Genomic DNA, 25,823 nt, shown 5'->3' on the forward strand with positions numbered 1-25,823 from the left:
CGTCGAAAATAACCAGAACGTCCGGTCTGCAGACAAGACACTCCCCAGCCGAGCATTTTCCATAGAGACTTTAGTTTGTTTTCGGAGTGCACCGGAAACGGAAAGGAGCGAAGACCCGGAAGCGGCTGTTGTTGGGCTAGGCACTGTCCGGCGGTTACTCTGCTGGTTCTTGTTCTTCTTCCCCTCCCAGCCCCCTCCCTTGCGAGGAGGATGATGGTGTCCTCGCGCGGGCGGGGGTGGCGCCTGTGGGTGGCCTGCCTGCTTGGGAGCCTTTGGGCAGGTAAGGAGGGTTTGGTTACCATGGTAATGACGCGGTTGTGGAGAAGGGGCGAATGAACCGGTGTCAATCGGGAGAGGAGCCGAGGGAAGGTGGAGCTTCGCTTGGATGCACCTGCTGCTGGGGGCTGGGGGGGCCGGGGGGGCCGGGGCGGGCCGGCTCGGCTCGTGTCGCCACTCCTTGTGTCTTTATCGAGCTTTGGGAGGAAAGAGGGAAATGAGTCTCCGCTTCCCTCAGTACAGCGATGAAGTGGGCAGAAGGTAGATGGTGGTTGCGAAGGACACGGGCCCGGGTGGAGTTTAGTAAACCAAGCCCTTCTTAAGCAAGAATGGTATGCTCAGGAACACTTAACATAGATTAGTTATTCCTTGGGAGATCCGGAGAGTGCATTCTTGCTTTATGTGTTATGTTAGTCAGAGTTGTGCTTGTGTTCATGGAGTGCAAGGACGGTGGTGTTTCCTTTTCTGTATGGATATTAAAATGGATAATGATGTTTGTTAGATAAAACAAAAGAAAAAATGCCCACAGCTTGGAGTTCTAGGGCTGAAACTATTGTAAAATGCTGTAAAACTAGTAAAATGGCAATGTTTCTTGCAGCTGAATAATGCGGGAAACCAGTCTCTACCAGGACTTTAGAAAGGTTTCACAGTTGATCAGTACTATATCCTTATTCTGCCCTTGGATATTACAAGCATTGTTTTTAATAGACAAAAAGTATAGGGCTGGAGGGAATTTGAAAGTCTTCTTGTCTAGTGTAGCACAGGGACAAGGTTAGTAGCCAAGTAGGCCTAAAACTTTAGTTGGATGCGTGACACAAGTAAGAAAAACTCACCAGTCTATTCTGTGTCAGTTACCTACAGTACAAAGAAAAATGTTTGTAAAATGCACTGGGCCTTGGTCAGCACTACTGAATATTTTATGCCAGGTTGGTGTTACAATCCTTATTTATAGGATGGGGTGGGGGTGGACAGAATGTGAGCAACACTGAATGGTTAGCTTTCTTAGAGCTCTCTCAGTTTACTTTATATTTTACTGGATTATAAATTCCATCCATTTCTGCTCTGTTGAGATAAAGGCTTTTCTATTATACCATTGGTTATCCTAAGGAGAATAAAGCCACAGTGAAAGCTTCGGAATATTCAGGGGTGCTCCCTCTATTTAAATGTTCTTCAGGGTGTAATCCTATGGATGGGTACTTGTAAGCCCCCAAACTTGGAGGCTTACAAGTATCCTATACAGAGAGGGAGGTGCCTTGTGCCTCCTGTGCTGTATTTTAGCTAGATGGGCAATCTCGCCTGTCTAGTGGAGGCTTTGGGGAGGGGGAGGAAAGGAGGCTGGGGCAGCAAAAGGAAAAGGCATAAGCCAGCCAGCCCAGTCTCATTCCCTCTCCGCCCCCTGGAACGTCTCCTTTCTATGGTCTCCATGCACTGACTGTGGAGAGGGAGCTGGCACGGTTCTCTCTGTGCTGGCTTCGAGGGGGAAGGGGTGGGGAGCGCAGTTTCCTGGGTCCAAGCTTGGAGCCCTGTGTTTGATTGTGGAGCCAGGAAACTGAAAACTTCTATGTCCCGCAGATGCTGTCTAGGGGACATAGGATTGCTCCCTTAGTCTTCCATTTAACCCTGACTGTGTGAACAAAATGGAAGTTAAGGTATAGTAGAGCTAAGGTAATTATGCCAGTGAGCCAAAAACAAATGAAGGTAGATGTGCTCATATCACTTAAAGTGACGGTTACATGTTCTTGTATTTTTTGTAGCAGCAGCTGAAACAGATGAAACTACTGACTTGCTATCTGAAAAGTTAAGTGAAACTATCCTGCCATTCACTGTAGAAAGCAGTTCTGCACACACAAGCAGCGATGTGCCTAAGGAACCGGTCCAGTACAGGACTGCAGAGATTGCTGATGCTATGATGGGTAGCAACATGCCTGCTGGTCAACCTGTAGTACTGTCAGTTATTCCTGGTGAGACGAAGGAGAGACGTGTCTCTGAGTCAGACACAGACACCTGTGATGTAGCAGTTGATGAATGCAGTGCACAGGGCATTGTTTCATCACTATCTCAGCCAGGATCTCATGCTCAAGAGTCAATAATAGCTCCACCCGTAATACTGGAAGCAGTGCATCCTTCATCAGTAGAGGATTCTAATAGTACAGACAGTATGAAAACCCCAAAAGTGAATTGTGAGGAAAGAAACATTACAGGAATGACTAATTTCACATTACAAATCTTGAATATTTCCCAAGTAAGTGGAAAGCATTCTAATTTCTACGTTGTTAATAAATATTTTATATTTATAAATATGTGGTTTTCTTTGGGTGTTTTTTTTACTGTCAGCATTCTACACAGCACAACTTTCCATTTAAACGTGGGAGGTATGACTGAGTAAAATAATTCAGAGAATAAAGAGGAGAGATTGTTCTGTATTTTTATATCTTTTCTCCAAGTCTGAAGGCTCCCACTATGTTTTGTACCACTTCCTTTACATCTCACATTAGGCAAATCTTCCAGGGGGTTTTCCTTGCAGATGGCCTGCTCCTACTGACCTGCCTTCACGGTTGTTGAGTGCTTGAGCTATATGGTGGACACCACTTGATGTCATTTGGTACCTGACCCAAGCCCAGATGGATCTTCCGCCCAGTGTTTGGACCAGGGACCAGGTTTTGTGACGTGTGAGCTTTCCCAGTTAAGGAATCCCCGTGCGCAATGAAGCTGAGCCAACCTAGTCCTCATCCCTACTTGATGGAGGAGCAACAGGAACTTGGTGGGCTCTGCTCCTGTTTTTGCCCCCCCCCCCCGGCTCCTTCTCTCCAAGGGTGGGTTCCCTTCTCTTCTCCAAGGGAGGAGCAAAACAGACTCAGCCTCTTCACCTGCGCTTCCACCTTCCTCCATTGCAGGAAGGAGGCAGGGCAAATGAAGCAGGAGGCTCCCCTTTGTGAGGAAAAGCAGCTGCTCTCCCTGGCACAGGAGAATCCCAATGCCTGCCACCCCACATCCCTGCTCCTATCTCCAATCTGGATCGGAGATAACAGTGGAGGTTCTGCTGCTGGCGCATGCCGGCAAGGGAATCCCGGCTGTTATCTCTGATCTCAGGTTGGAGACAGTGGGGTATAGTGGAGGATGCCCTCTGAGGGGATTCCTTCTGGGGGTGGGACTCTGAGCCTAAGCCTTGCCGCCTGGAGGAACCCCAAGGGGCTGAACAGGTAGATTGGGGTTCCCCACAGGCCGAGGTTCTGCAACCCTGATGTAAGTGCTAAATGTTTAGTATTAATTTTTTTGTAAAGTTCTTCTTTTAAAGCATCTAGTATAGATCGCTGTTGGATGTAGGATATGCACCATTAAGTATAATATGCGCCATTAATCCAGGCTAGTAAATTTGGATATCATTGTTTCTCAACAATACTCCCTTGATATTCCTCCATCTTCTATAAATAGTTGTTATTTTAGTAGGAATTGGCAGCAAACTACATTAGGATTTGGTAGGCTCTGGATTTCCTACTATACGTGATGGTTAAAAGGTCTTTTCAGTTACACTTACATGCTCTTCAAAGCTATCCTCCATTAAAAAATCAAACAAAAGAAAAAGCGAAATCAGCATGAGGCTGTGAATTGTGCCAGTGCTGCTAGGGGAGAACAGGCGACACTGATACTAACGTAACAAACTGGTTAGTTGGTGAATACCAACATATCTTCTGAATCTCATGATTTCAATGACGGTTAAAACCCCTAATTCATCCTGTTACTGTTGTGCAGGTAAATGGAAAATATATCTTTTTACTGAATGGCAAATTTCATTTTGGATGTAAATTCCTGAGGAAGGAATGTATAAAACGTTTAATGGCAATTCTTTTAAAAATTGTTTCCTTCTCGCAGGATATAATGGAATTCTTAAATCCAAATGGCAGTGACTGTACCTTAGTCCTGTTTTATACTCCTTGGTGCCGTTTCTCTGCCAATCTGGCTCCTCATTTTAATTCTTTGCCCCGAGCATTCCCAACTCTTCATTTCTTGGCACTGGATGCCTCTCAGCACAGCAGGTAACTTTTATATCTCCTTTTGGAACTAGTCTGCTATTGTGTTTGTTATTCTTTTATGTTGCTAAACATGTGTGCTTAAAATACACAAATGGAGTAATGATGTGCAAAGGTAGAGAATGCTTGTATCTCTCAGTGTATGGTTTTGCCAGAGACGTTTCTACCTCCTTCAACTCTCTTTTACACTTAAATTCTTGAAATGTACTTTTTAACTGAATAATGCTTTATCTATAAATTGGTAGTCCAAGATGTAGTACATTTCTTACTAGAATTAAGCAGCCTACATCTTGTTGATTTCACTCTAACCCATGCAGTTTCTTGAGCACACATTTGAGGCTAAGCTAGTGGTGACCAAAGTGAAAAGAAATACCCTTCCCCACTGGAATCTTTAAAATCTCCCCATTGAAGTTATGCAATGGTCCCAATTTTGTAATAAAAACCAAGTGCTCAGTTATTTTGTTATGGGGTTAAATGAAAGATTTATTTAGTAAAGCTGACTCATCACCTTATGTCTTTGCAGTTTGTCAACCAGGTTTGGAACGGTGGCTGTTCCTAACATCCTTCTTTTTCAAGGAGCTAAGCCCATGGCAAGATTTAACCATACTGATAGAACCCTGGAAACACTGAAAGCTTTCATTTTTAATCAAACAGGTAAGATTGTCACATTTAACAGAACTGCAGAGTTTATAGTCTGATACAGTTCCATTTAGGTCTAGATTTAAGAGGCTTATTTTATGATCCACGTGAACCTTGATGTTGTCTTGAGTTAGGAGAGTACTGGGAAGCATTTTTCAGCCTTGATCATGCTACAACATTTTGAGAGAAGCCAATTAATCTGCAATCCTTGGTGCATTTAACTGGGAATAAGAACCACTAAACATGGTATGGATGCTTCCGATTAAACATGCACAAGTGGGATCTGCAACAAATTGTTGCAATGCGGAGTGCTCCTGTTCAGTGTTCCAGCAAGTTAGCCATACCTTATTTCTGGATGCTCTATTCCATTCTCTTCATCAGTTTTCTGTTCTGTTCTTCCTCAGTTTTCTGTTCTCCAGCAGACACTCAACGTTCTGTGTCCATTGGGCATGCTCTGTCCTCATTGGGTTGATTTGGGGGGGAGGTGTTGTCTGTTAGGGTTTTTTCCTAAAGTTTTTTCTACTTCTGCAAACCTTGGGGTTCCACTGCCCCCAGCATACCAGTATTTCCCCCTTTTTCTTAGCCCTGATTTGGCTACAGAGCCATCATAACATCGGAGTTTGCTATTAGTTAACGCATATAATGATAGGATCTGGCTGTAAGGCAGCTTAGGGATCCTTCAACTCTTCTGTGGTAGCAGAAGTTAGGCATGTCTAATGTATCACTCTGAAAGTGCATATATGAAAACTTGGTTTGAGAACTTGGTTCCTGGATTAATTGGTGGGAAGGGGTTGAGTCCAAGAATTGAAGGATATCTATTGTCAAAGTTATCCCTTTTTGCCCATGTTAGCAGGGAAGGAAACCAGTTGTCTTGGGTGTTCTCTTTCAACTCCATTCTCATATACTGCAGCAAATAATTCTGAAAGCTAAGATAGAAATAGACTTACCCAAGCAAGCTCTTTTCTTTTTCACTGGCTCATAAGTGAAAGAGTATAATATAGAGTATTCTCTATACGAGGGGTAGGCAACCTTTTTGGGCTCATGGGTACATTTGTTGTATCCCGGGCCCATGGGCCCATTTGCCTTTTTTTTTTTTCTCCCAGGAGTCTCTTTTTTCTGCCCCCCTTCTTCCTCCTCCCCTCCCTGCTTAAGATTTCCTTCCCACACCACCTCTCCTTCCTTCTTTCTTTCTCCCTGCTGCCACACTCTCCTCCTCCCACTACCTGCAATTTCCTTCTATGCTGCCATACTCACCTTCTTCTGCCTGCCTGCCCACCCACCCATGATTTCCTTTCTCCTGCCTCTGCTGCCATGCTCACTTCCACCCGCTTGCTTCCTCCTCCTCCTGCCAGCTTGCCACTTCTGCTCCTCTTGCCCACCTGCTTGCTTGCGTGTGTGTCCTTCACTTACCCACTCACACTGCCACTTCTACACTGCAGCTTCCTTCAGTGCCACCACCAGATCCCTGCTTCCTGGCTGCGAAGGCAGGGAGAAATGGTGGTGGTGGTAAGAAAGCAAGAGGTTGGGGGTGAGGAAGGGATCTTGGCTGGTGCTATGTTGCCGACCCCTGTCCTATACTTACATGTTTTCAGATCTTTATTAGGACTAAGAAGACTAGAGAATTGTCTGTCCAGTTTCTATTACTTTTCTCATGGAAAAATGGAAGAGTGTAGAACTTAATTTTTAATAGGCTAATAAATGGGCATCATGAAATTAGTTCGATATTTCATAGATATGGATTAGATGGATAATGCATATATTCTTATAGATATATTTGCAGGGAGAACTGGAAATAGTGCAGTTCACTAACATCACTAAAATATATATATAAATTTGAGAGGGGGTCATGTTTTGCATAATACTGTTAGAAGTGTCTGTTCCTGTAATGCAGCAGAGGAATATATTTTGAAATCTACAGAGCTTGGATGATGTTATGACAGGTGGTAGTTAATGAAATTTCTTGAGCCAAAATTTCAAAATGGAAAATGGAGGTGCTTATATACAAATACCCATAGCACAATTCTGTTTAATCCTGTGTCAAACTAATGTTTGTTTTCTTTCAGGAATAGAGCCCAAGACTGATGTGGTAGTGACTGAGGAAGATCAAGCTGGTCCCCTGCCTAGCACACTGAGTAGAGGAATAGATTGGCTCCTCTTATTTTCTTTATTGTTTCTTATCAGTTTCATCATGTATGCTACTGTTCGAACTGAGAGCATCCGGTGGTTAATACCTGGTCAAGATCAGGAGCACCAGGAATGATATGTGAACAAAATTGTATGCTTTCAGAACATGTTAAACTATGTAAAATTGTACAGTGGGTCAACTCCTTGTGACATTTTGTGAGGCAGAACCCTCCCTTGTTCATCATGTGTTACAAAACACATGCCATTACACAGCAGAAATTATTTATGGTACAAATATGAAATTGTATAGCTGGAAATTATTAATAAAATGCTGCTGGACCAATTTTGTATGACAAAAATATCTATCCCTGTTGTAGGTCTCCAGAATCTCTTTTTGCAGTTTGTGTTTTGAGATCAAGAATTCTCTGGGGTTATCTGCTCTCTGGTAAAGCTAACAGATCATTGCTTCACGTTGTAGAAAATTACAAGAAAGTTTTGCACCGTGGAAGATGACTGCAGATGTATAAGATTGTAATATGGAAATATCAGATGTAGGTATGAGCTATAGGTTTTAGAAAGCTACCTGACCCTTCTACCTTGTTTTTTTGCATCTTGGATGCTTGTATAAGCTACGTTAGACTTGGAATGTAATAATGAACTAGGTGCTTCCCTACACACATTTTTAATGTAAGTAGGAAATGTATCAGAATTGGCTCTTTTGTCAGGTGTCTTACCTGTATCTAGGTATGTTCTTGAATCTATCTTTAAAACCTATAATGTCTTTAGATGGACCTCTGATTTGCTGATACTGTCACACTTGTGGTGCTTTAATCACAGTATTTGAATGAATGCTGCTGCACTTTGTGTCAGGACTTGTAAGGAAAGTTTCATTAATTTCTGATATGTAAACGTGATATTTACTTAAGGCTGAACTTGCAGTATAGGTTGGTGTTTTAAGAGGGCAGAAAGCATAGGAAGAATGCACATGATAATAAAACAATTATAGATGGGTAAGAGGATGTACATTATTTCATGCTTAGCAATGTTACATGAAACTTTAGGCAGTGGTGTGATTATATCATTTGAAAGGGAATTTTTTAAAACTGTGTGGTTCTTTTGAGGCTTGTGTTTTTACTGAAATCATTTGAATCAGCAGCTGACTTAAAAGTAGTCAGTTCTAAACTGGGTTGTATCCAGTCAGCTCCCCCTAACAATGGCTTCCTGTGTGCCCTGCAAATCTGCTCCGGAGGGTTGGGTGACCATCTGAAGCAGATTTATGGGGGGCTTTAGGGGGAAGAGAGGAGGGGAAAGTCCCATTGTGCGAGCAAAAGTTCACCGGACTTGGATTTCACCCAGTGTGAAGAAAATAGCATTGTGGCTACAATGAATCCAGCAACATCAAAATTCTGTGGCATTTTTGAGACTATATCACAATAAACCTGTTAAATGTCAAAGTGTCCCAACCTTTTTTTGTCAACTTCATTCGTCTCCTATGCATGCTTTTGGGTGTAGAATACCAAATTGCTGTATCATGCAATGTAACAGAAACCAAGGAACATCTAATGAAGTAGGTGTTCCAGCTGGAGAAAAGAAACACACACACATACACACACGATTGTTATCCTCGTGGTTACTGATCAGGACTGAAGTCTGTAAGCACTCATAAAGCTAGGACCCTATGTAAGTGCTAGACGGTGTGCACTCTTGTATGCAAAATATTCAAACGGAAGATTATACTGGAAGGCTAGTCAGCATGATTCTTGTCTACTTTAGTGCAGTAGTTGTCTTGGGTCAAGGGAGAAGTTCTTGCTCTGTGTCCCCTCAGGTAGTAGCAGTACCCAGTAGTAACAAAGGGTGGGCTTCTATCTCTCTGGTTAGGTAAAATGTAGGATACTTGCTTTAATGGTGGGCAACTTGTTGCCCTCCGGATGCTTGGACCTACAACTCTCATCAGCCTTAGCCAGTGTAGCCAATGATGAGGGATTATGGGAGCTGGAGGCCAAAACGTCTGGAGAGCCACACATTTCTCACCCCGAAGGCAAGCAGTCCACATTATACCTAGTACTGTAGGCACTACTGCTGGGCATGTGACGCAAGAAAGGCTTTTTTATTTTTGGTCAGGGAAGCTAGATGTTGAGAACAGTAGAAACGCCGCCGTTGCTTGAGATGAGAGATCGCTGAGGAAGATGGCAGGCAACTGTGTACCTGTCATAAGTGATACTGCTGCAAGGGGGGAAGGGGGCAGGAGGAGGCGGGAAGCCATGGCGTCCTCCTTCCCTTTCGCACCCCACCCCGAGGCAAGCTCTGAGGGAAACAACCGCAGCTTCTGGTCTGACTTTTCCAAACTGATACGGAGGTGCTGCCTCCGAAGGGCCGCGCACGCCCTTGCTCCTCTCGGGAAGCGCCCGATGCAAGCGCGCCTCACTGCCTTCGCTTCTCGTGGCCGCTGGCGGGGCCCGAGACGGCGCTTGCGAGCAAGAAGGCTCGAGGAGCCCCCCTCGTGGCCGCGCAGAGTCGGTGGCGGCGGCCGCCTCCTGCGCGGCGCAGGCGCTCGGCTGCGTGAGGCCTGAGGGGGCGGGGGCGCACGCCGAAGCCATGCTGGGCAGCGCCGGGCCGGGCGGGCGGAGGTGCTTGTGGCTGTGGCGAGCGGGGCTGGGAGCTGTGGCGGGACGGGGCGGCAGAAACAAGTTCTCCGCTATGGTGAGAGGCTGAGCAGCAGGGAAGGGAAGAGCAGAGGAGAAGTGGGATTCGGACCCCCCCCCCCCGAGTGTCGCCTCGGCCGGGGCGGGTTTCCTCAGACTCCCGTTCCGCACAAAGTGGGACCCAGCGACCATTGCCGATACCTTGTTTTTAGACATCATTCTTACTGGGATTCCGAGAAGCAGAGAGAATAGGATAGGGAAGCGCCCGCTTCAAATCTTTATTTGGCCTCCCCCTTCTTTGCACACGAGGGAGGCTTGACACGAATGTTTCGGGGGGGCCCCCCACACGTTCTTAATCCGAATGTCAAGCCTTCAGTGGTGAGAATGTGTATTCAGTTTAAAACCGGTGCTCTTCCGTTTTCTTGCCTGCGTTAGTACCGTTCCTACCAAATTTTCACTGAGGTGGGAAGTCTGTGTCTGGACTGTGCCGCTCAGACTGGGGAGGATGACTCGCATGATGGAGCACTCCTGGTTGTTGGTGGGGCATTCCTGCGCATAGCAAACTTAGGGAGAAGGCAGGCTGGAACCCCGTTCGAAGTGGTGGTGTGCACCTTTAAAGCTCTAAGCAGCTTGGGTCTGGGTTACCTTAAGGCAGGGGTGGACAACTTGTAGCCCGCCAGATGTTTTGGTCTACAACTCGCCTTATCCCTCACCATAGGCTATGCTGGCTAAGCCTAATGAGCAGTGTAGGCCAAAACTTTGGGCGGGCCACAAGTTGCCCAACCTTGCCCGAAGGGCTGCCTTCATCTGCATGGTTATCTAGGACTTTGGAGGCCCTACTCTTTTCGCTCACTGTTAAAATCAGTTAGGTTGGGGAGCGGGAGAGACAGTTGACTTGTACTTAGCCCCATCAGTACAGGCCTTTAAGAAAGCCTTGAAAACTTAATGCAGCCTTTCCTTAACACTGTGAATAGTTTGTGTGATTCAAAGGAGTTCTCTTAATGTACACTTACCTGATCTTGTATTTTTCCTCTTTGTACATTGCTTTGGGAGGACTTGGCCATAAAAAGCAATTTATACATACTTTAAATCATCACCATCATCATCTTTATCTGTGGTTTCTGATCTGTAATGGCTATTTACACACATGCAAGTGACTGCTTGATGCTGTGCTTTTTAGTGATGATCAGGCATGTGTGAATTAGCTCTACAGTGTTTATAGGGGCAGTTGGGAGGAGACAGGGAATTCTCATAAACATATTAGTGGCCTGACCATATGCATATTTACTCAATGTGTTTACTCCCAAATAAGATCCTTGGGACTGGAATCCTTTGAATTGTTATCCGGTGTAGTGTAATCAAGGTGGACTTTCCCTCTTTCTTTCAATCCATTCTTAGGGGCTCGCAGCAAGTTACACATATACAGGTGATGAAATTGTGATATGAAACAATATTACTGATTATGGGTGTGATAGTTACTCCAGACTAATTAACCTTGAATACAGAGGTACAAAATGCAACCCTGTTTAAATCTATTGGCAGAGAAACTGTGTTAGTCGCAGGTTTGTCAGTGTTGTATAAGGTTAAAGAATGAAAAGGAAGCATATTTTGAGTTGCAGGGAGGAGGAGTATAATGAAATAAGGAACACCGGAAACTATTGGTATTACTCAGTGCATGACAGATTATGGTTAAAAGTAATAATTCCTCTCAATTTACTTTGTTTATATCTCACTATTCCTCCACATTGCTCAGGGTGGTATAAATATTTTTACCATTTTATCCTCGCAACCCTGTGAGGCAGGTTAAGCTGAAAAAGTGACTGGCCTAAATTCACCCAGTGAGCTCCATGGTTGAACAGTGATTTTAATCCATATCTCCCCAGTCCAAGTTTACTAATGGTGTTGACCTTCTAAAGCTTTTCTCTAACTACTGGGTAAAACAAAACTGTAGAACATCCAAAATAATTCAGTAGAATAAAGAGAAGAAGTCTCAGGATGTTGAAAAAAATACATATAGTTTTATGCGGTTGGATCTCTGCAGGCATTTATTATAAAAACTGACCCTCTGAAGAAGGCAAATACTCAGGGCCAAAATGCATAGAACTATTGGAATAAAACCACATATATTTTTTCAATATTTGGAGACTTTGTCTCTTTATTCCATTGTGTGGAACTACTGCAAGATATCTATAATTTTAGTAATACTTTCAACGTTTATTTTGCTCTAGTTGCGTGCTGAGCACTGTAAAAATATAGACAGTTTATTACAGTGATAATAGATACAAAAGAGCAGAGTGGATGAATTCGGGCATATAATTAGGGATTTGTATGTAGAGGTATATATTAATGGTGGATAATATATGTTTGTATACATGTCAGAAGCAGAGTAGTTACTGATTCCTTCCACCAATTCTCTTCAGAACAAATTACTCCCCATGACAGTAACTTGATTGTGCTGTGCAGGCATGGAGTATTGGGTGGAGAATTCAGCCTTCTGAGAACATCAGCTTTCATTTAATATTTTTTAAAATCAAGTTTCTGGCCTTAATGGCCACAAAGGTGGATTTTGACAATTTGTGGGCAATTGTTGGTGAAATCTCAAAAGCCATTGGGAGGGCTTACCAGGGTTTCCAGTGATAAGGGATTGGGGATGAGCCCCTTGCAGCCGACTCATTTATGGCTAGCAGAATAATTTTATGCAAAATAACTGCAAATTTGTATAACATGCAATTTATACTGGGTACTTAATGTAACATTTTTAGGCATATATTTTTTTAATGTAGTGCAGGATATATGCATTCTTTGTAGTAACCTGAGAGTTGTGGGCTTGGAATTATCCTTTTTTTTTTTTTTTACATCTGCTTTCTGTTTCACTAGACCTTCAGTATCCACAAAGCCTGAAAACCTTATTATGGGATGAAATTTCTGGATGGGTATAACCACTGTGATTAAATATATGCTTGTTCTGAGCTAGTGTAAACTACTTTGGTGCTAGCAATCTAGTTTGGCGTGTCTGATGGCGCCTCAGGTCAGCATTGACCTGAGGGATTATAAAAGAGAGTTCTTTTTCTGTAGCCCTAAACCCTGAGCATCCCAGGTGTTTTAATTTTTCCCTAGCTTTCTTTATGAAACAAGTAATCTAATTTCTATTAATAAGCATTTCTGATACCTTTTCATTATCAAAGATTCAAACCAAGTACAAGTAACCTTCTTAGAAATAATTTTCTGTAGGGATTATCTGAATGATGACTGAATTAGCAACACTCAAATTTGGTAGGGGTTAGAAGAAATTTTAGGCCTGAGTATAAATCACAGTGTAAATTTGGTGGGTCATACAGTCTAGTAACATATACAGGATGTTTGTACAATCTGAAGGCCTGGGTTTTATCCTTGACTCTGCCACAAACTTGCTCTGTGAACTGAGCAAGTCTAATCTGTGCCTCAGGTTCCTTGTAAAAAAAGGAACCTTCAGGTTCCTCATGTAAAAAGAAAAAACGGAAAATACTACTTTTCTATTTCATAGGGGAGTTGGGAGATATAGTTTATTGATGGCTTCTACAACTACACAGAAGATAACTTTCAAATAAGTGCATGGCCAAACTAGTCTGACATGGTTTTTGTATGCAACACTGCTAAGAGGGAAGTGGAATTGTACAACATTTAAAGCAAACAGTGCCTGGACATTGAAATGTAAACATTGGACAAACAACTGAAACAACCATGCTTGACCCATGATCTAGTGATTGCATCCTACCACATGATTGAGTTAAAGATGCTAAGTAAATAAAAGGCACTTTCTTTGAAATCACCCAGGAAAGCCATGGCTATGTGCTAATCTGTTCTGTCTCCTGTATTGGTAATTCATATATCATTGGTAGTTAATATTAAATGGTATTCAAAGGGCAATGTTGGGAGAGAACAGAGGCACTAGAGCATTTATTTGACATCACTACCCCTTGGCTTAAGGTCCAGAAAAACATCTGAAATTTCTCAGTGTGGCTGAAAATCATGGCCAATTCTCCCTGCCCAGTCATTTATCCTCAACTTCTTCACCTGTGCTTATGTTTTTTTAAAAAGTCTGAACATTATTGTATCTACCTTTCCCCTTGGATCAGATGTGAATATTTTAAGTATTATTATTTATATGCAAAATAAATGCACACAGACAGAATAATCATGGTCATAAAATATACTGTATCAAAATCAGTCAATTATAAACATAAAAAGTAGAAGTGAATTTCTCCCTAAAGATAAATATTATATTCTCGAAATACGCATTATCTCATTAATAGCACCTTTAATACTAAGTTTAAACATTCATTATTAACATGCTAGAATTAGTCACTGTTTCAAGACATCACAAATTTGTTGACAATTACTGTCAGTCTTTTGATAGGCAATTAATTTGACTGAATAACAATGTCCCATACATTTTTTAACCAATCTCATTTTTTTAGATTTATGGAAAGATATTTCCAAAAGTTTGCAATAAATAAATACATTATTGCAGTCTGCATACTATGAGTACGTGAGAAATACAATTCTTTGGAAATATTTGATGGGAAGAAACTCTTGTCTAATGCATCTTGATGGCTTATGAAATGTACCTTTTTATATTGGTCATTCCATATTAATTTCCATTGTTTAATTCCAGTGCATTAATAGGAGTTGAGTGGCACAGGGAAGATAATTCCAAATATAATTTCTATTACTAAGTATCTAAAGTTCTTCTTATAGAACTAGTGAAAGCATGGTCTGTCGCTACAAATAAGTGAAGGACTTATTTTTGGCTATAAAATGATGTTAAATGCAGCTTTCTTGCTTGTTGTGGCTGTTTTCTCCTTTATGTAATACTTTTAATTATGTATTTGTTTTGTGTTTGTTTTGCTGTCTAGAAAACCTTTTAATAAGGGGAAATCTTAAACTTTTTTGGGGGGAGGTTGTGTCCCCCCTCCCCCCTTGAATGAATAGTAGTTATTTAGATTTGAAATACTGAGCCATCTAGTGGTCAAGATTAACTTTTCATATAACAAATCTAATTCCTTAAATATATAGGATTTGAGTTTCAAAAATTGTCCACTGTTGATATATATTTCATTTTGCAATTGAATTCCAGAGTTTAGAAATTCAAACATTTAACTGGCATTTCAACTACCTATTATTTAAATACCAATTTGCCCTAAAGTGGATTTTTTAGATTTCTTGTTTGGATGTCCAAGGGAAATTATTAATGGAAGATTTTCTGTTTAATTGTCAATAATTTGTAACAGCAAAGGAAAGCAGATTACATATAGTGAGTGGATAAAAACAAATCAGAATACACAAGATCAGATCATGAGTTTTAGCAATGTTCTGAGCAATACTTTTCCTTGAACTATCTGTGTGGCATAGCCAAAAAATCTTGCTCAGAACATGGTTAAAATTCATTATCTAATGTGTATTCGGGTTCTTTTTATAATTTCATTTTACAAATGTAATTATTTATTATATGAATGTAAAACAACTCCAAACTTTGGCTAATCCTGGCCTCAAAAAGCTAGGTCTGAGTAAAATGTTCTTGTGTTTTAATAACTGCTTATATTTGGCTTTCCTGGGTCTCTAAGAGCACAGTCCTGTTCATATCTATGCAGAAATAAGTGCCATTGTGGTCAGTTAAGTGTACATAGGATTGTGGACTAAGAGAAGAACACTCCTTAATTCTGGAGCAGTTCCTAAAATCTGACGTACAAGTGGCAAAGACTATCTGTATAGATGCAATAGTCAGCTGCAGTGCTGTATTAATTTTACAGTTGGACATCTTATATTTTGTCTAGAATATGATATGAATGTATCTTATTATGGGAATAAGAGATAATGTATATTCAGAGAAATATATTTTCAGTTTGGATCTCAAAATATTTTTCAGCCCCAGTTTAGCAGCATTCTACGTCATTTTAAGGTCATTCTGCATTAGAGTAAGCAAGTGGAACCTGCAACAAAATTGTTAGTTTTTTTTGTACTTCTGCAAACCCTGGGGTTCCTCCAAGCCTGCTGATACCTCCCTCTGGTGTATGGAGGATGATGTTTTGGTTACATAAGGACCAGCGCTCACAGAATTGAGTTTGCTATTTGCAGCCTGCCCTTGTTCCTTAATCATGGTTAGGGGATCAGTAGCATCACATATGCACAGACGCAAAATGTTATTTCCACTAACAACCTTGTTGCATTTTGTTTTTTAAAGGGGTATTCTGCTTTTTGGGAGGATAGTATAATTATATACAATATGCATAACCATCTTTACTATTATATATACATTTGTGATTTAAACTACATGCATACTGACTTTTCAAATGTCATAGCCATTTTAACACTGTAGAATTGGTGGAGGTTTTTCCCCATTTTAGAATGAGTGGGAAATAGCTTAACTGACGAGATTTTCAGTTATTTCAAGATTCTCAGTGTGGGATAGTTATACATCACCCAGCAATAACCACTGTTCTAATACTGCTGAGCGCAGGTAGTTTTGAATAATTCAGAAAAATATGGGTACAATGTAGTGAAAGCTGAGCTCTTTAAAGTCCTATTGATTTCTGTGGGAGAGGGTTAAGCACATGCTTCTCTTTCATTGAAATTAGTAGGATTTAAATGTTTAATTTTGCCTGGATCATACTCACTGTTTATATGTGGATTCTGCACTACCTCCTCAGCTAACAGCACAATCCTATTCAAAAGCAAGTATTGCTGCATTCAGTGGTGCTTACTCCCTAGTAAGTGTGTGTAGGATTGCATGTGACTAAGATGTGTTAGTTTAGGTGCTGTAAACTAAGATTTGTTGGTTTAGATGCTGTAAATGGATGGATTTTGCTTGCCTGATATACTGAACATGTAATGAAATAATCTAATACATTTTCTGCTACTGTAGTTCTGCCAAATTTTGTTTGTGAATACACAAACCAATATGACAACAAAAACATTCTGATTGTTGATAAAGAGCAGAACTTTTATCATTTGTTTTTTGAATGTATTTTTTCTCTTTCTTTTCTGCCTTGATAGTCTTCACAGTCTCACTGGTTGACCACAGAAGAGAGGAGTCAAGTTTTATATGACCTCAAAGCTGCAGGTTGGTCTGAGCTCACTGAAAGGGATGCCATATACAAAGAATTCATCTTCAAAACTTTCAATCAGGTAAATACTGTGACTGTTCATTTTTCCTAATTTAAAGGGAATGGATTCATCTATTTGTAGCTGAAAATTCCATTAGCTGCCAGAACCTGTTCTTTGAAGGTCAGCAAATTAGATTTAGGGTATGAAAAGTGCAGAGAAGAATTATGTGATAAGTGATCTTCTCTTTAAAAAGATGGTAGAACTTTGAGCAGAATAAGGCACAATCACAGTGTCTCTTTGTATCTTTGAAACAGAGTTTTTACAGCCTAATGTTTAACATGGTTATTCAGAAGTCACTGATTTCAGTGAGACCTACTGCCAAGCATATATGTTTATAATTGCAGCCTTGGACTCTCTTTAATGCCCTCATCGTTAATACATCCAGTCCAGCCCAGAGTTTAGTAGATGATCCATTCAACACACACACAGAACTCTTGGCAAGTTATGCAGTTCCTCACATTTTGTGGTGATGTACGTATGAAGTGGTTTCCTATATTCTAGGCTAGCATTGTGTGTACAGGGAGTATTCAAATCCTACTATCCAGTCTGAGATACTAGATAGATATGTTGTCTGTCATCTTTTAAAACATATCTAACCAGATACAAAGCTGCGGGGGTGCGGATTTTATGTGGAGAAGTGGTGGTGAGAGTGGAATGTCGGACCTTTCTCCTGTTTGCACGTTCCCACTCAGAATTCACTTCTAGCTGTTTTTTTCTTAATGGGTTTCTGAGAAAAGAAGTAAGCTGCACTGGTAGAAAAGCAGGAGAAAGGTTTAGCAACCCCTTTTTAACCACGACTTCTCTGCTTTAAATGGCACTACCCTGCTATATGCCTTTTTATTATGCCCCATATTCTAACACACAGGTTGTGCTGTTCTAACACACAGGTTGTCCCATATTCTAACACACAGGTTGTACTGTTTCAGGGTCTACTGTTAGACCCTGAAACAGTACTTGATCTGTGTATAACTTGTGATATCATCCATTTGCCTTAAGGTGGCAATTTATTTATTGTTTAGTTATAGTACTTTTATATCACTTAATAACTTACAATCTCTAAGTGGTTCACAATACATATATCATACACTGTAAAACCTATATAAAAACTATGTAACAACAATATAATGTAATTAATACATAATTAATTTAAAACTTTACAACAGAGACAGTGATAAAATGGAGTAGTATCATAGTCCATTACAGGTTAGGGAAAGCCTGGGTAAACAAATATGTCTTTGAGGCATTTAAAGCTCACCAAAGTTTCTGGTTAGAACAATTGGAATACTTGCCTTTGGTGTTAGGCATTATTTACATTTTGAAGGTGGATTCATTTTTTCACCACTTTAGTTCCATTCTTGGTAATATTTGGTAATGCTTTAATTGATTGAAACATCCAAAAGTACATGTGCATATATGCTACACACACACAGTTTTAAAGACCAAAAGCAGATTTTAGCTACAGCATTCTTCCTCAAGTCATTAAATCTTCTGTTTATTGAACATAGTGTAACTGTTTAACAAAAGTCAGACAGCCAAAAAGTATAATTTCCTCAGTGATCTTCACCTTGCCCTTTACAGATGACATAAAATCAGGTGTATAAAAAGCTGACAAGTTGAGCTGACATAAAAGGCATTTCTGATTTATGTATTGCAGATGATATTGGGTTGATTAATCTATTCACTGAAATTTTATTGCTTTCACAGATAACACAAATGACATATAATGCATAGGAAACTGTGAATACTGTATTGTTAACATATTTTATTGGAAAGTTTTATAAGGGTGATCAGCCAGATGGGTGATTAATAAATTTAATAAATAAATAAATTTAATAAATAAAAGTTTTATAAGCCCATAGCCATAATTGTGTTATTTTGCATATTACTTTCAGTAGCAGGAAGTATGGACAGATTCTTTGGAAATTAGGACAGATATGGCTCAGAGGTAGTTAATTGGAGGTTTCTAATGAGTTGCCTTTGAAGTAACAGACTTGTGAAATTGCTCTACGATACTATGCTTAGGAATTCTAACAATGTTTACTTTTTTTAATGAGTTAAAAAATAAGCTATGGGGGCTTATGCGCAAACCTAAGTTGAAGAATACATTGATATTTTACATAGAGGCTGGTTCTTTTCTTGTTTCTTTTTTGCTAATGCAATGATGTCATTTCAGTGATGTCTACAGGTACCCTGCCACTGTTACCATAGCATTGCCTTTGTTATTCTTTGTAAGCATTGATTCAGTGCGGACATTGTCTTTGTCTTGAATAATTCACATCTCAAACCAACTTGGTCCATGTGACCATATGTTTGTACCAGTAGAAAAATCCATTATAATCTGACAGTAAATTTTAAGTATAATAATACTTAACATTTGTATAGCACTTTTAAGTGTTCAGAATGCTTCACATGCATTATCTGGTTGTAATCCTTACAACCTTGTAAGGTAATTTAATTTTATTATCTCCCATATTGCACTTGGGAGGTGCTGAGGCTAAGAGAGGCCCAAGGCCACCTAGTGAATTCATGGTAAAGGCAAGATTCAGATGAGGGACTTCTTGATTCATAGCTCTCTTGGGCACTATGCAGAGAATCCTATATTTATACACAGCTTACAGTGAAAACCAGTCACTAGAGGAAAATCTTGATCCCCTTTGAGCCAGAAAATGTGGCTGTTGGAAGACTGATAAAAATATTTTCTTCTTTTAGAATGAGAGGAAAGAGGAATATTTGAGGCAAATTAGTAACCTTTGCTTGAATAGTTTGCTTTTTAGGTACAGTACTGATGTTGTGGTTAGCAACTGTTGACGCCTCCCTTTTTTTTGTGTCTGTTCATTTCCAGAAAGGAACAGGAAAATGGGGGTATGAGGAAACTGAATATATGTTATTTTCCTAGATAATTTGTATGCAGTTCTGTACAGGTAACTGTTTTATAAAACACATAGAATTATCCATTAAAAAGTAATTACTTGTATGGCACATTTCTGCAGTACAGCATTCATTAACTCTGTTTCCTCTTGATGTACATAAAAAAAAATGTTCCAAAAATCTAGACCACAGAAGGTCATATTACCGAATCTTTGTAGATGAGACTTCTCTGGTCTGCATCTACATCACCTCAGTTTGTTTCTGCTTGCATCCCAATCTGCTTTTTGAAAAAGGCCATCATACAAAAACCTGGATTTCATTGCAAAATGAATTTCCTTCAAAATAATGACTTGGACCCAATGATGTCATTCCACCAGCAGACAGGAAACCACTGGCAGAATGATCCCCCATGCCCCCATCTGCTCTGGATGGTTGGAGTACACTCCGGAGCAGATTTGGGATGGGTGTGGGAGACTGCAAGGGAGACGAGAGAATGGGGAAGTCCAATTGCATAAGTGGAAGTCTGCTCATGTGATATTAGATTTATCCCAGTATGCTGGAGGGGAAAGATTCTTCTGGCTTTTTGTAGATAGTTTAGAATATGATTACAGTTAAAATTGTTGAGGAAATAGAGGGCAGTATCTAAAAGGGCACTTACGCCCATGCCAATTCTGTTGTGCCCCATTGATTCCCTTTCACAAACAGTGCCCACTGCTTGCAGGACAAAGATGTAGCGCTTCTGGAACAAACCGGAAACATGCAAAAATGCTAGTTTCTGGAATAGGATAGGTCAGCAGAGCTTGTGTAAGGGAGCTCCACCGACCTGCCCAATCCAAAAATGAACATTTTCACTCTTTTGGGGGCTTCCTTCGGGAAGGGTTAAATCTCCATTGCGCGTGTGGTGGGTACTGCTTGCACAGTGGAATTGGCAGGACCCACCACTTGCACAACAGAATCAGCAGTGATGTAAGTACTCCTGTGGATACTACCCAGTTTCTTGGTTTTGTAAGCTGTTGTAGAGTTTCCTCCTTTCTCCTTTATTGTCAGCCAGGTTTCCTGTTTATTTTGACCAAATGGCAATAGAAGAGAATAGGACATTTAGAAAAGGGGGTACAAGTTAAAGAACTACAGGACTGGCTGGAATACTTGAAGGCAGTTTACAAAAACTACTATGTTTATTAAATAAAAGCTTCAAGTTAAGGATTTCATTTAGTTTTTAGTGCAACGTTTCTGCCTTTTATATCTAATATGAGAAAGTAAACTGTATGTGAGTGTCAGGACTGTATTTAATATTAAAAACAGAAAAATATTTTCAAGGGTGCTGGTTTGATTTTTTTTAAACACATGATTGGGTTATACTATCTCTGTTAAATACAGGAATAATAATTTAATGGGGGAAGATTGTATGCAGGTTGCCAGTCCAGTTATACAAAGTAATATGTTTGAGCAATCTCACTGAAATGAATAGAGCTCCCTCTAGAAAAGATTTTTGAAGGTTGCTGCCTTCATCTACAGACTTTTCAAGATCCTGAATCATAAGAATGGTAGCAAACGTCCTTTCACTTGTCACATATTTGTATAAAGACTTGCACAGTATATGGAGATGCCTACCAAAGCAAATTAAATAGTAGTTTTTGTATTGAGGTTTTATATTTGTTGATTCCTTAGGTCCAAAATAATTCGTAAAATCTCCCAAAGCTTATAGGTTTCAGTCTGTTACCTATATCCTATTATGTTACCTATATCCTATTATGGTATTTGTGCACATTTTTAGATGTTCTTAGTGATATCCCCTTTAATGGAAGCTTATAAGCAGGAGTCTGCTTATTCTGCATGTGTATAGAACTTGAACTCTGTGAGAATATGTGGAATCATTTTTTTTCTAAAGCACATTTTTATTCTTCATACTTTGGGAGAAACGTTCAAAAATATACAGGTTAATGACTTACATGGATCTGCTGTAAAGAAGGTGCAATAGACGTGGGGTGGGTGGGGGAATGAGGCCTGCAATCATGCTGTGAGTCCAGTGCAGCAGGTGGAGGAGGGAGAGAGCCATCTTGGAATACTTTCAGTAACAGATTGGCACTGCAAGAGGCTTTTGAGTGAAGCCCCCCTAACCAGGAACATCCATCAACTGTTGAGTGGGTAGAGAAAGGGAGAAGGAGACGATGAGGACCCTTTCCAAAGATAATGAGTAATGGTGGCTAGGAGAGATTTCACAGAGAAGGCACTTGTTTGAGGAGAACTGTGAGCACAGCAGCAGATGTATAGCCGTTTCTTGTGTTTGTGGTTGAGAGTTGGTTGGTGGGATGCAAGGATTGGGTTATCTTTCACTGCCCAGGAAGACAGGGATCATAGGATTATCGATCTCTGAAGGAAGTCCTGGTCCTTCAGCTCTGCTTCCAGTTTCCTTCTCTGCCTTCACTCATGACACTCATTACTCTTGGAGCTCTTCCTTTCTATATTCCATTTTTTAAAAAAAAACACCTAAAACAACCCTTTATTAACCCTGATCATTACTTTGTTTTTTGACTTCAGTCTTCTTCAGCCTCTTTTTAAGAAAATATAAAAAGCATTCTCTTTCACTTTCTCCTTGTTCTGTCCTCATGGCTCCAGTGGGGAAGGATTCTTCTGCAGCCAAGTCTGCAAAGCTGAAAAAGAGGACAATATCAGTCATGCACGTAAGACTGGTTTCAGACACTGCCACGTGCAACAGTAGCTCCTTAGTGGCATGGGAGCTTGACCACCAAGGCAACCCACTTGAATCCACAGAATTTTATGCTCCCTTACGTGATGTCGGAGGTTTGGACACAGACGTGTGGGCAGCGGGGGCGGAGGGATTTTAATTCTGGTTTGGGTTTCTGCCACCTTGAGGCTTCTAATCCAAGGGCAAGAGGAGGAGTCTCACCCATTTATACCTCCTGCGTAGTACCAAATGGGAATGACTGCCGTTGTACCCTTGCCCCTCATCCTTCACCAACCAGCACTTTCTAGTCAGCTTGGTCAGCCTGGGATCCTAACCAGAACCAGCAGCTTTGCTCCATTCACCCAGCACTCACCCCCAACAGTGGCCGATTTAGCCATGGTGTAACCCACCCTACCCCCTTGTAACAAGGACTCGTTTATTCAGAAAATCAAAAGGGTGGTAATGGGCGAAATTAGTGATCAGCTTTTGCAATGGGAATAGCCTTCTGTCTCCCAAAAGAGAGCTAGAGTCCAGGCCTCTTATAATTTCTCCACTTCTCCCCCTCCAGTGCCTCGTTCCTCAAGACCTAAAGGAAGCAATAAGGGGAATTCAGACAAGAATAAGGGCAATGCCAGCAATGCCTAAGTACAATGCCTAAGTACAGAGCCTCAGCCTCTAAATCTTTGCCCCCTTTACAGTCTTCACAGGTCTCTAACCAAGACCCTCCTAGTCCCCCTGCTTTATTACTCAAGGGAATGATGTCCTCCACAATTTCACCACTCATGAAAATTTTCAGGGCAGCAATGTGGGCAGTCCTAACAAATTTAGTCGTCACTACAGACTAGACAAATTTGCCTCAGCAGAGACCACCTTGGGGAGATATGTTCTCCAGAGCATGATACTTCTAGAGTCAGCCCCAAGCCCACTTGTAAGAAGGAGGGTAGCTTGGGCACATTCCAGTTCTTAGATGCCTCCTCCCAATAACCATAGAATGGAACACTGGATATTATTCTGGGTTAGTGGGACAGAGGAATCCAACCTCGCCTTTCATATGGCTGACATAATTTTCTTTACCTGACTGGCCTGCTCTGCGCACTCCATGTTGCCTTGCCTTCTAGAGGGATCCTTTTCGCCTTTTGGGTTTTATTTCTGGCTCCACTGTTCTGCCCTCTCCTGGTCTCTCCTCCAGGTATTCTGTCTTAGGTTTGGCCATGTACGGAAACTGGAGGCAGAGCTGGAGGACCAGGACGAACTTCAGAGATCACTAATTATGTGATCCCTTCCTGAGCAGTGAAAGGAGATAACCCAAGTCCTTGGATGCCTCCATCTCATCAGCCCAGAATAGCTATCCAGTGTTCCAATCTGGGATTGGTGGGATGTCAGGCAGGAATTCATCCTGTGAGGTACCACCCAACTAAAGTATGCAAAGGAGAGAGGAAATCCATAGACTGATACTCAATACATAGAAATTTAGTATGGAATATAATATGGCTGATATATATTGACATAATAGTCTTCCTCAATGGAAAGAATATTTAGCACTGTCTTGTTCCATTATCTTATAACAGGAGTTTATTTGGAGCACGTTTTATCTGTTTCAGCTGTGTTCCCTGCAATAGACAATTCAACTTGCTTCGCCTCTGCCCTCTCCTCCATACTTGGCATGAGCTGAGTCTGACAGTGGCTGTGTGTGTTGGCCTATGCTGAAGGCTCTGCCGCCAAACAGGGCTTTGAACTGAGCTTTTGGGGGCAAGGATTCAGTGCTCTAGGAAGTTCCTTGCTACATTTGCTACACTTGCTATAGCCCACAGCTATTGCAATTATGCAAGGTTTCTAAAATGTGAATACTTCTGAGTACAGAATGTAAGTTGAAGAATTTAGTTTCCTTCCAAGTGGAATTCGCAGCTCAGGGACAAACAGACTTTCTTATAAGTGGAGCACTAGTGGTGAACTAGATGGACTGGTCTCTGCCTTCAGTAAACTTCATACATGGTGATGGTTTCTTGGCATAGGTTCTTTCTGTATGTACTTAATTAAAGGCTATGAAGGGAATATTTTACCAAATTCTATGGACTTGGAATTTTTTGGCATAAGTTTTTAATTAATTGGCACTTTGTTGGAGTCAGTTATTCCTTAAGTGTAGGTCAGTTTGCTATGTAATTCTGTTAAACATCTGATAACTTAATCAGTTCTGATATATTATTTTTTCATGTTCTGATCACATGACTTTTGTCTTCTCTGTTGATCAAAGTTTAGCAAATTAGATTTTATGATCCTAGTCGAAGTATTTCATAGCTGTCTTGCATATTTAATCTTTTAGCTCTTTGACTGAAAAATGTCCACGCCTTTTAATGTACTGAAAACATAATATCTTTTAGCCTACAATCTGCAAACTTAAAATGAATTTTATGGCAGATATTCATTTATGGACCACATCTCTTGCTTTTTATATGCCACAGTGGCCTTGTATTTCCCCCCTCCATTGTCTGATAGTGAGGTCATTTCTAGTCCTCTGAGAAATTTTATTCCCAGCCAGATGCAGCCCATATATTAAAAGTAGCACCTGTGGCTAATATCACAGCAGCTTACCATAAATTTACATGGTAACCAGGATTATATTTGTCAAGACTGTTAGAAATGTCTAGATTTAATTTGATTTCCAGTATTGAAGGGGTTCGCCCAACATTTTGTTTCATAACTATATTTTAAAAGTTTTTAAAATCACTCTGCTGTTAAGTTTTTATGATACTCCCAGCGCCCATCAAGTTGATTTGTTAAATGGAGGTCAGAGTAATGCAACTTGGCTACATTAGGATCGGAAACGAATCCATGACAAATTTAGTCCTTGTGTGTGAATCTTCTTTGAGGTACACCTGGTTTCAGGTATAGCCTGTGTCAGTTGTGTTTACTTTCGAAAGATGAACGCTGAAGATCTGATAGTTTTGACTATTCAGAAGGTAAGTTCATTTTCATTTCTTCTGGTAGATTCATTGGCTTAAACATTGCTGTTGACTAAGTTGCCCCTTTTTAGACTGTTACACTTGATTACTTTTTTGAATGAATTTTATATCCACCTTTGTTGGCCCTGTGTTTTTCATATGTTCATTCCTAAGCTGCCTCATTTCCCATTATCCACTGAGTCTTCTGCCATATGCTGTGATTTGTGCACCTGCAACATTTATAACAGTATTTTGGGGGGTAGTTAGGTTGATGGGTAGCCTCCCTACATAGAGGAATAAAATAGCCAATTTGCTATAAATCAGGATTATTTATGAGCAGTGTTTCAAAGTGGAGAAAAATATCTGTATCTGAAAAGGATGGTTGAATATTGAAGGTTTCTGTGCCTGTTTGAGGTTATTTCTTTTATGAAAAGCTGATGGCAAAATTCCCAGAACTCACAGATAGCAATTCATCGGT

General features: G+C 40.6%; 2 protein-coding genes across 4 annotated transcripts in view; both read left to right on the forward strand.

Annotated features, from left to right (window-relative positions):
• Positions 1-127: 127 nt before the first annotated feature.
• On the forward strand, positions 128-8,530 carry TXNDC15 (thioredoxin domain containing 15). 2 transcript variants are annotated; one of them, XM_084838928.1, is made up of 5 exons: positions 128-280; positions 2,031-2,518; positions 4,147-4,310; positions 4,828-4,958; positions 7,007-8,530. In XM_084838928.1, exons 1-5 carry the CDS (start codon positions 211-213, stop codon positions 7,201-7,203), a joined length of 1,050 nt encoding a protein of 349 aa, XP_084695054.1. In that variant the 5' UTR covers positions 128-210; the 3' UTR covers positions 7,204-8,530. The 2 variants fall into 2 exon arrangements, with proteins under 2 accessions (XP_084695054.1, XP_084695055.1); XM_084838929.1 differs by having other exon boundaries at positions 2,034-2,518.
• Positions 8,531-9,304: 774 nt separating this feature from the next.
• PCBD2 (pterin-4 alpha-carbinolamine dehydratase 2) overlaps positions 9,305-25,823 on the forward strand; it is a 40,275-nt gene continuing 23,756 nt past the window's right edge. The window contains exons 1-2 of one of the 2 annotated variants that reach the window (XM_084838933.1): positions 9,305-9,364; positions 16,742-16,873. In XM_084838933.1, the coding sequence (XP_084695059.1) occupies positions 9,329-9,364; positions 16,742-16,873 (168 nt within the window). In that variant the 5' untranslated portion in view covers positions 9,305-9,328. Of the gene's footprint in view, positions 9,365-9,635; positions 9,768-16,741; positions 16,874-25,823 lie in introns of those variants that run through there. The other variant, XM_084838932.1, reaches the window with a different exon arrangement.

The sequence above is a fragment of the Heloderma suspectum genome, chromosome 2, assembly GCF_057233095.1.
Source record: "Heloderma suspectum isolate Gila_16-S chromosome 2, 16-S_ref, whole genome shotgun sequence".
Taxonomy (NCBI): Eukaryota; Metazoa; Chordata; class Lepidosauria; order Squamata; family Helodermatidae; genus Heloderma; species Heloderma suspectum.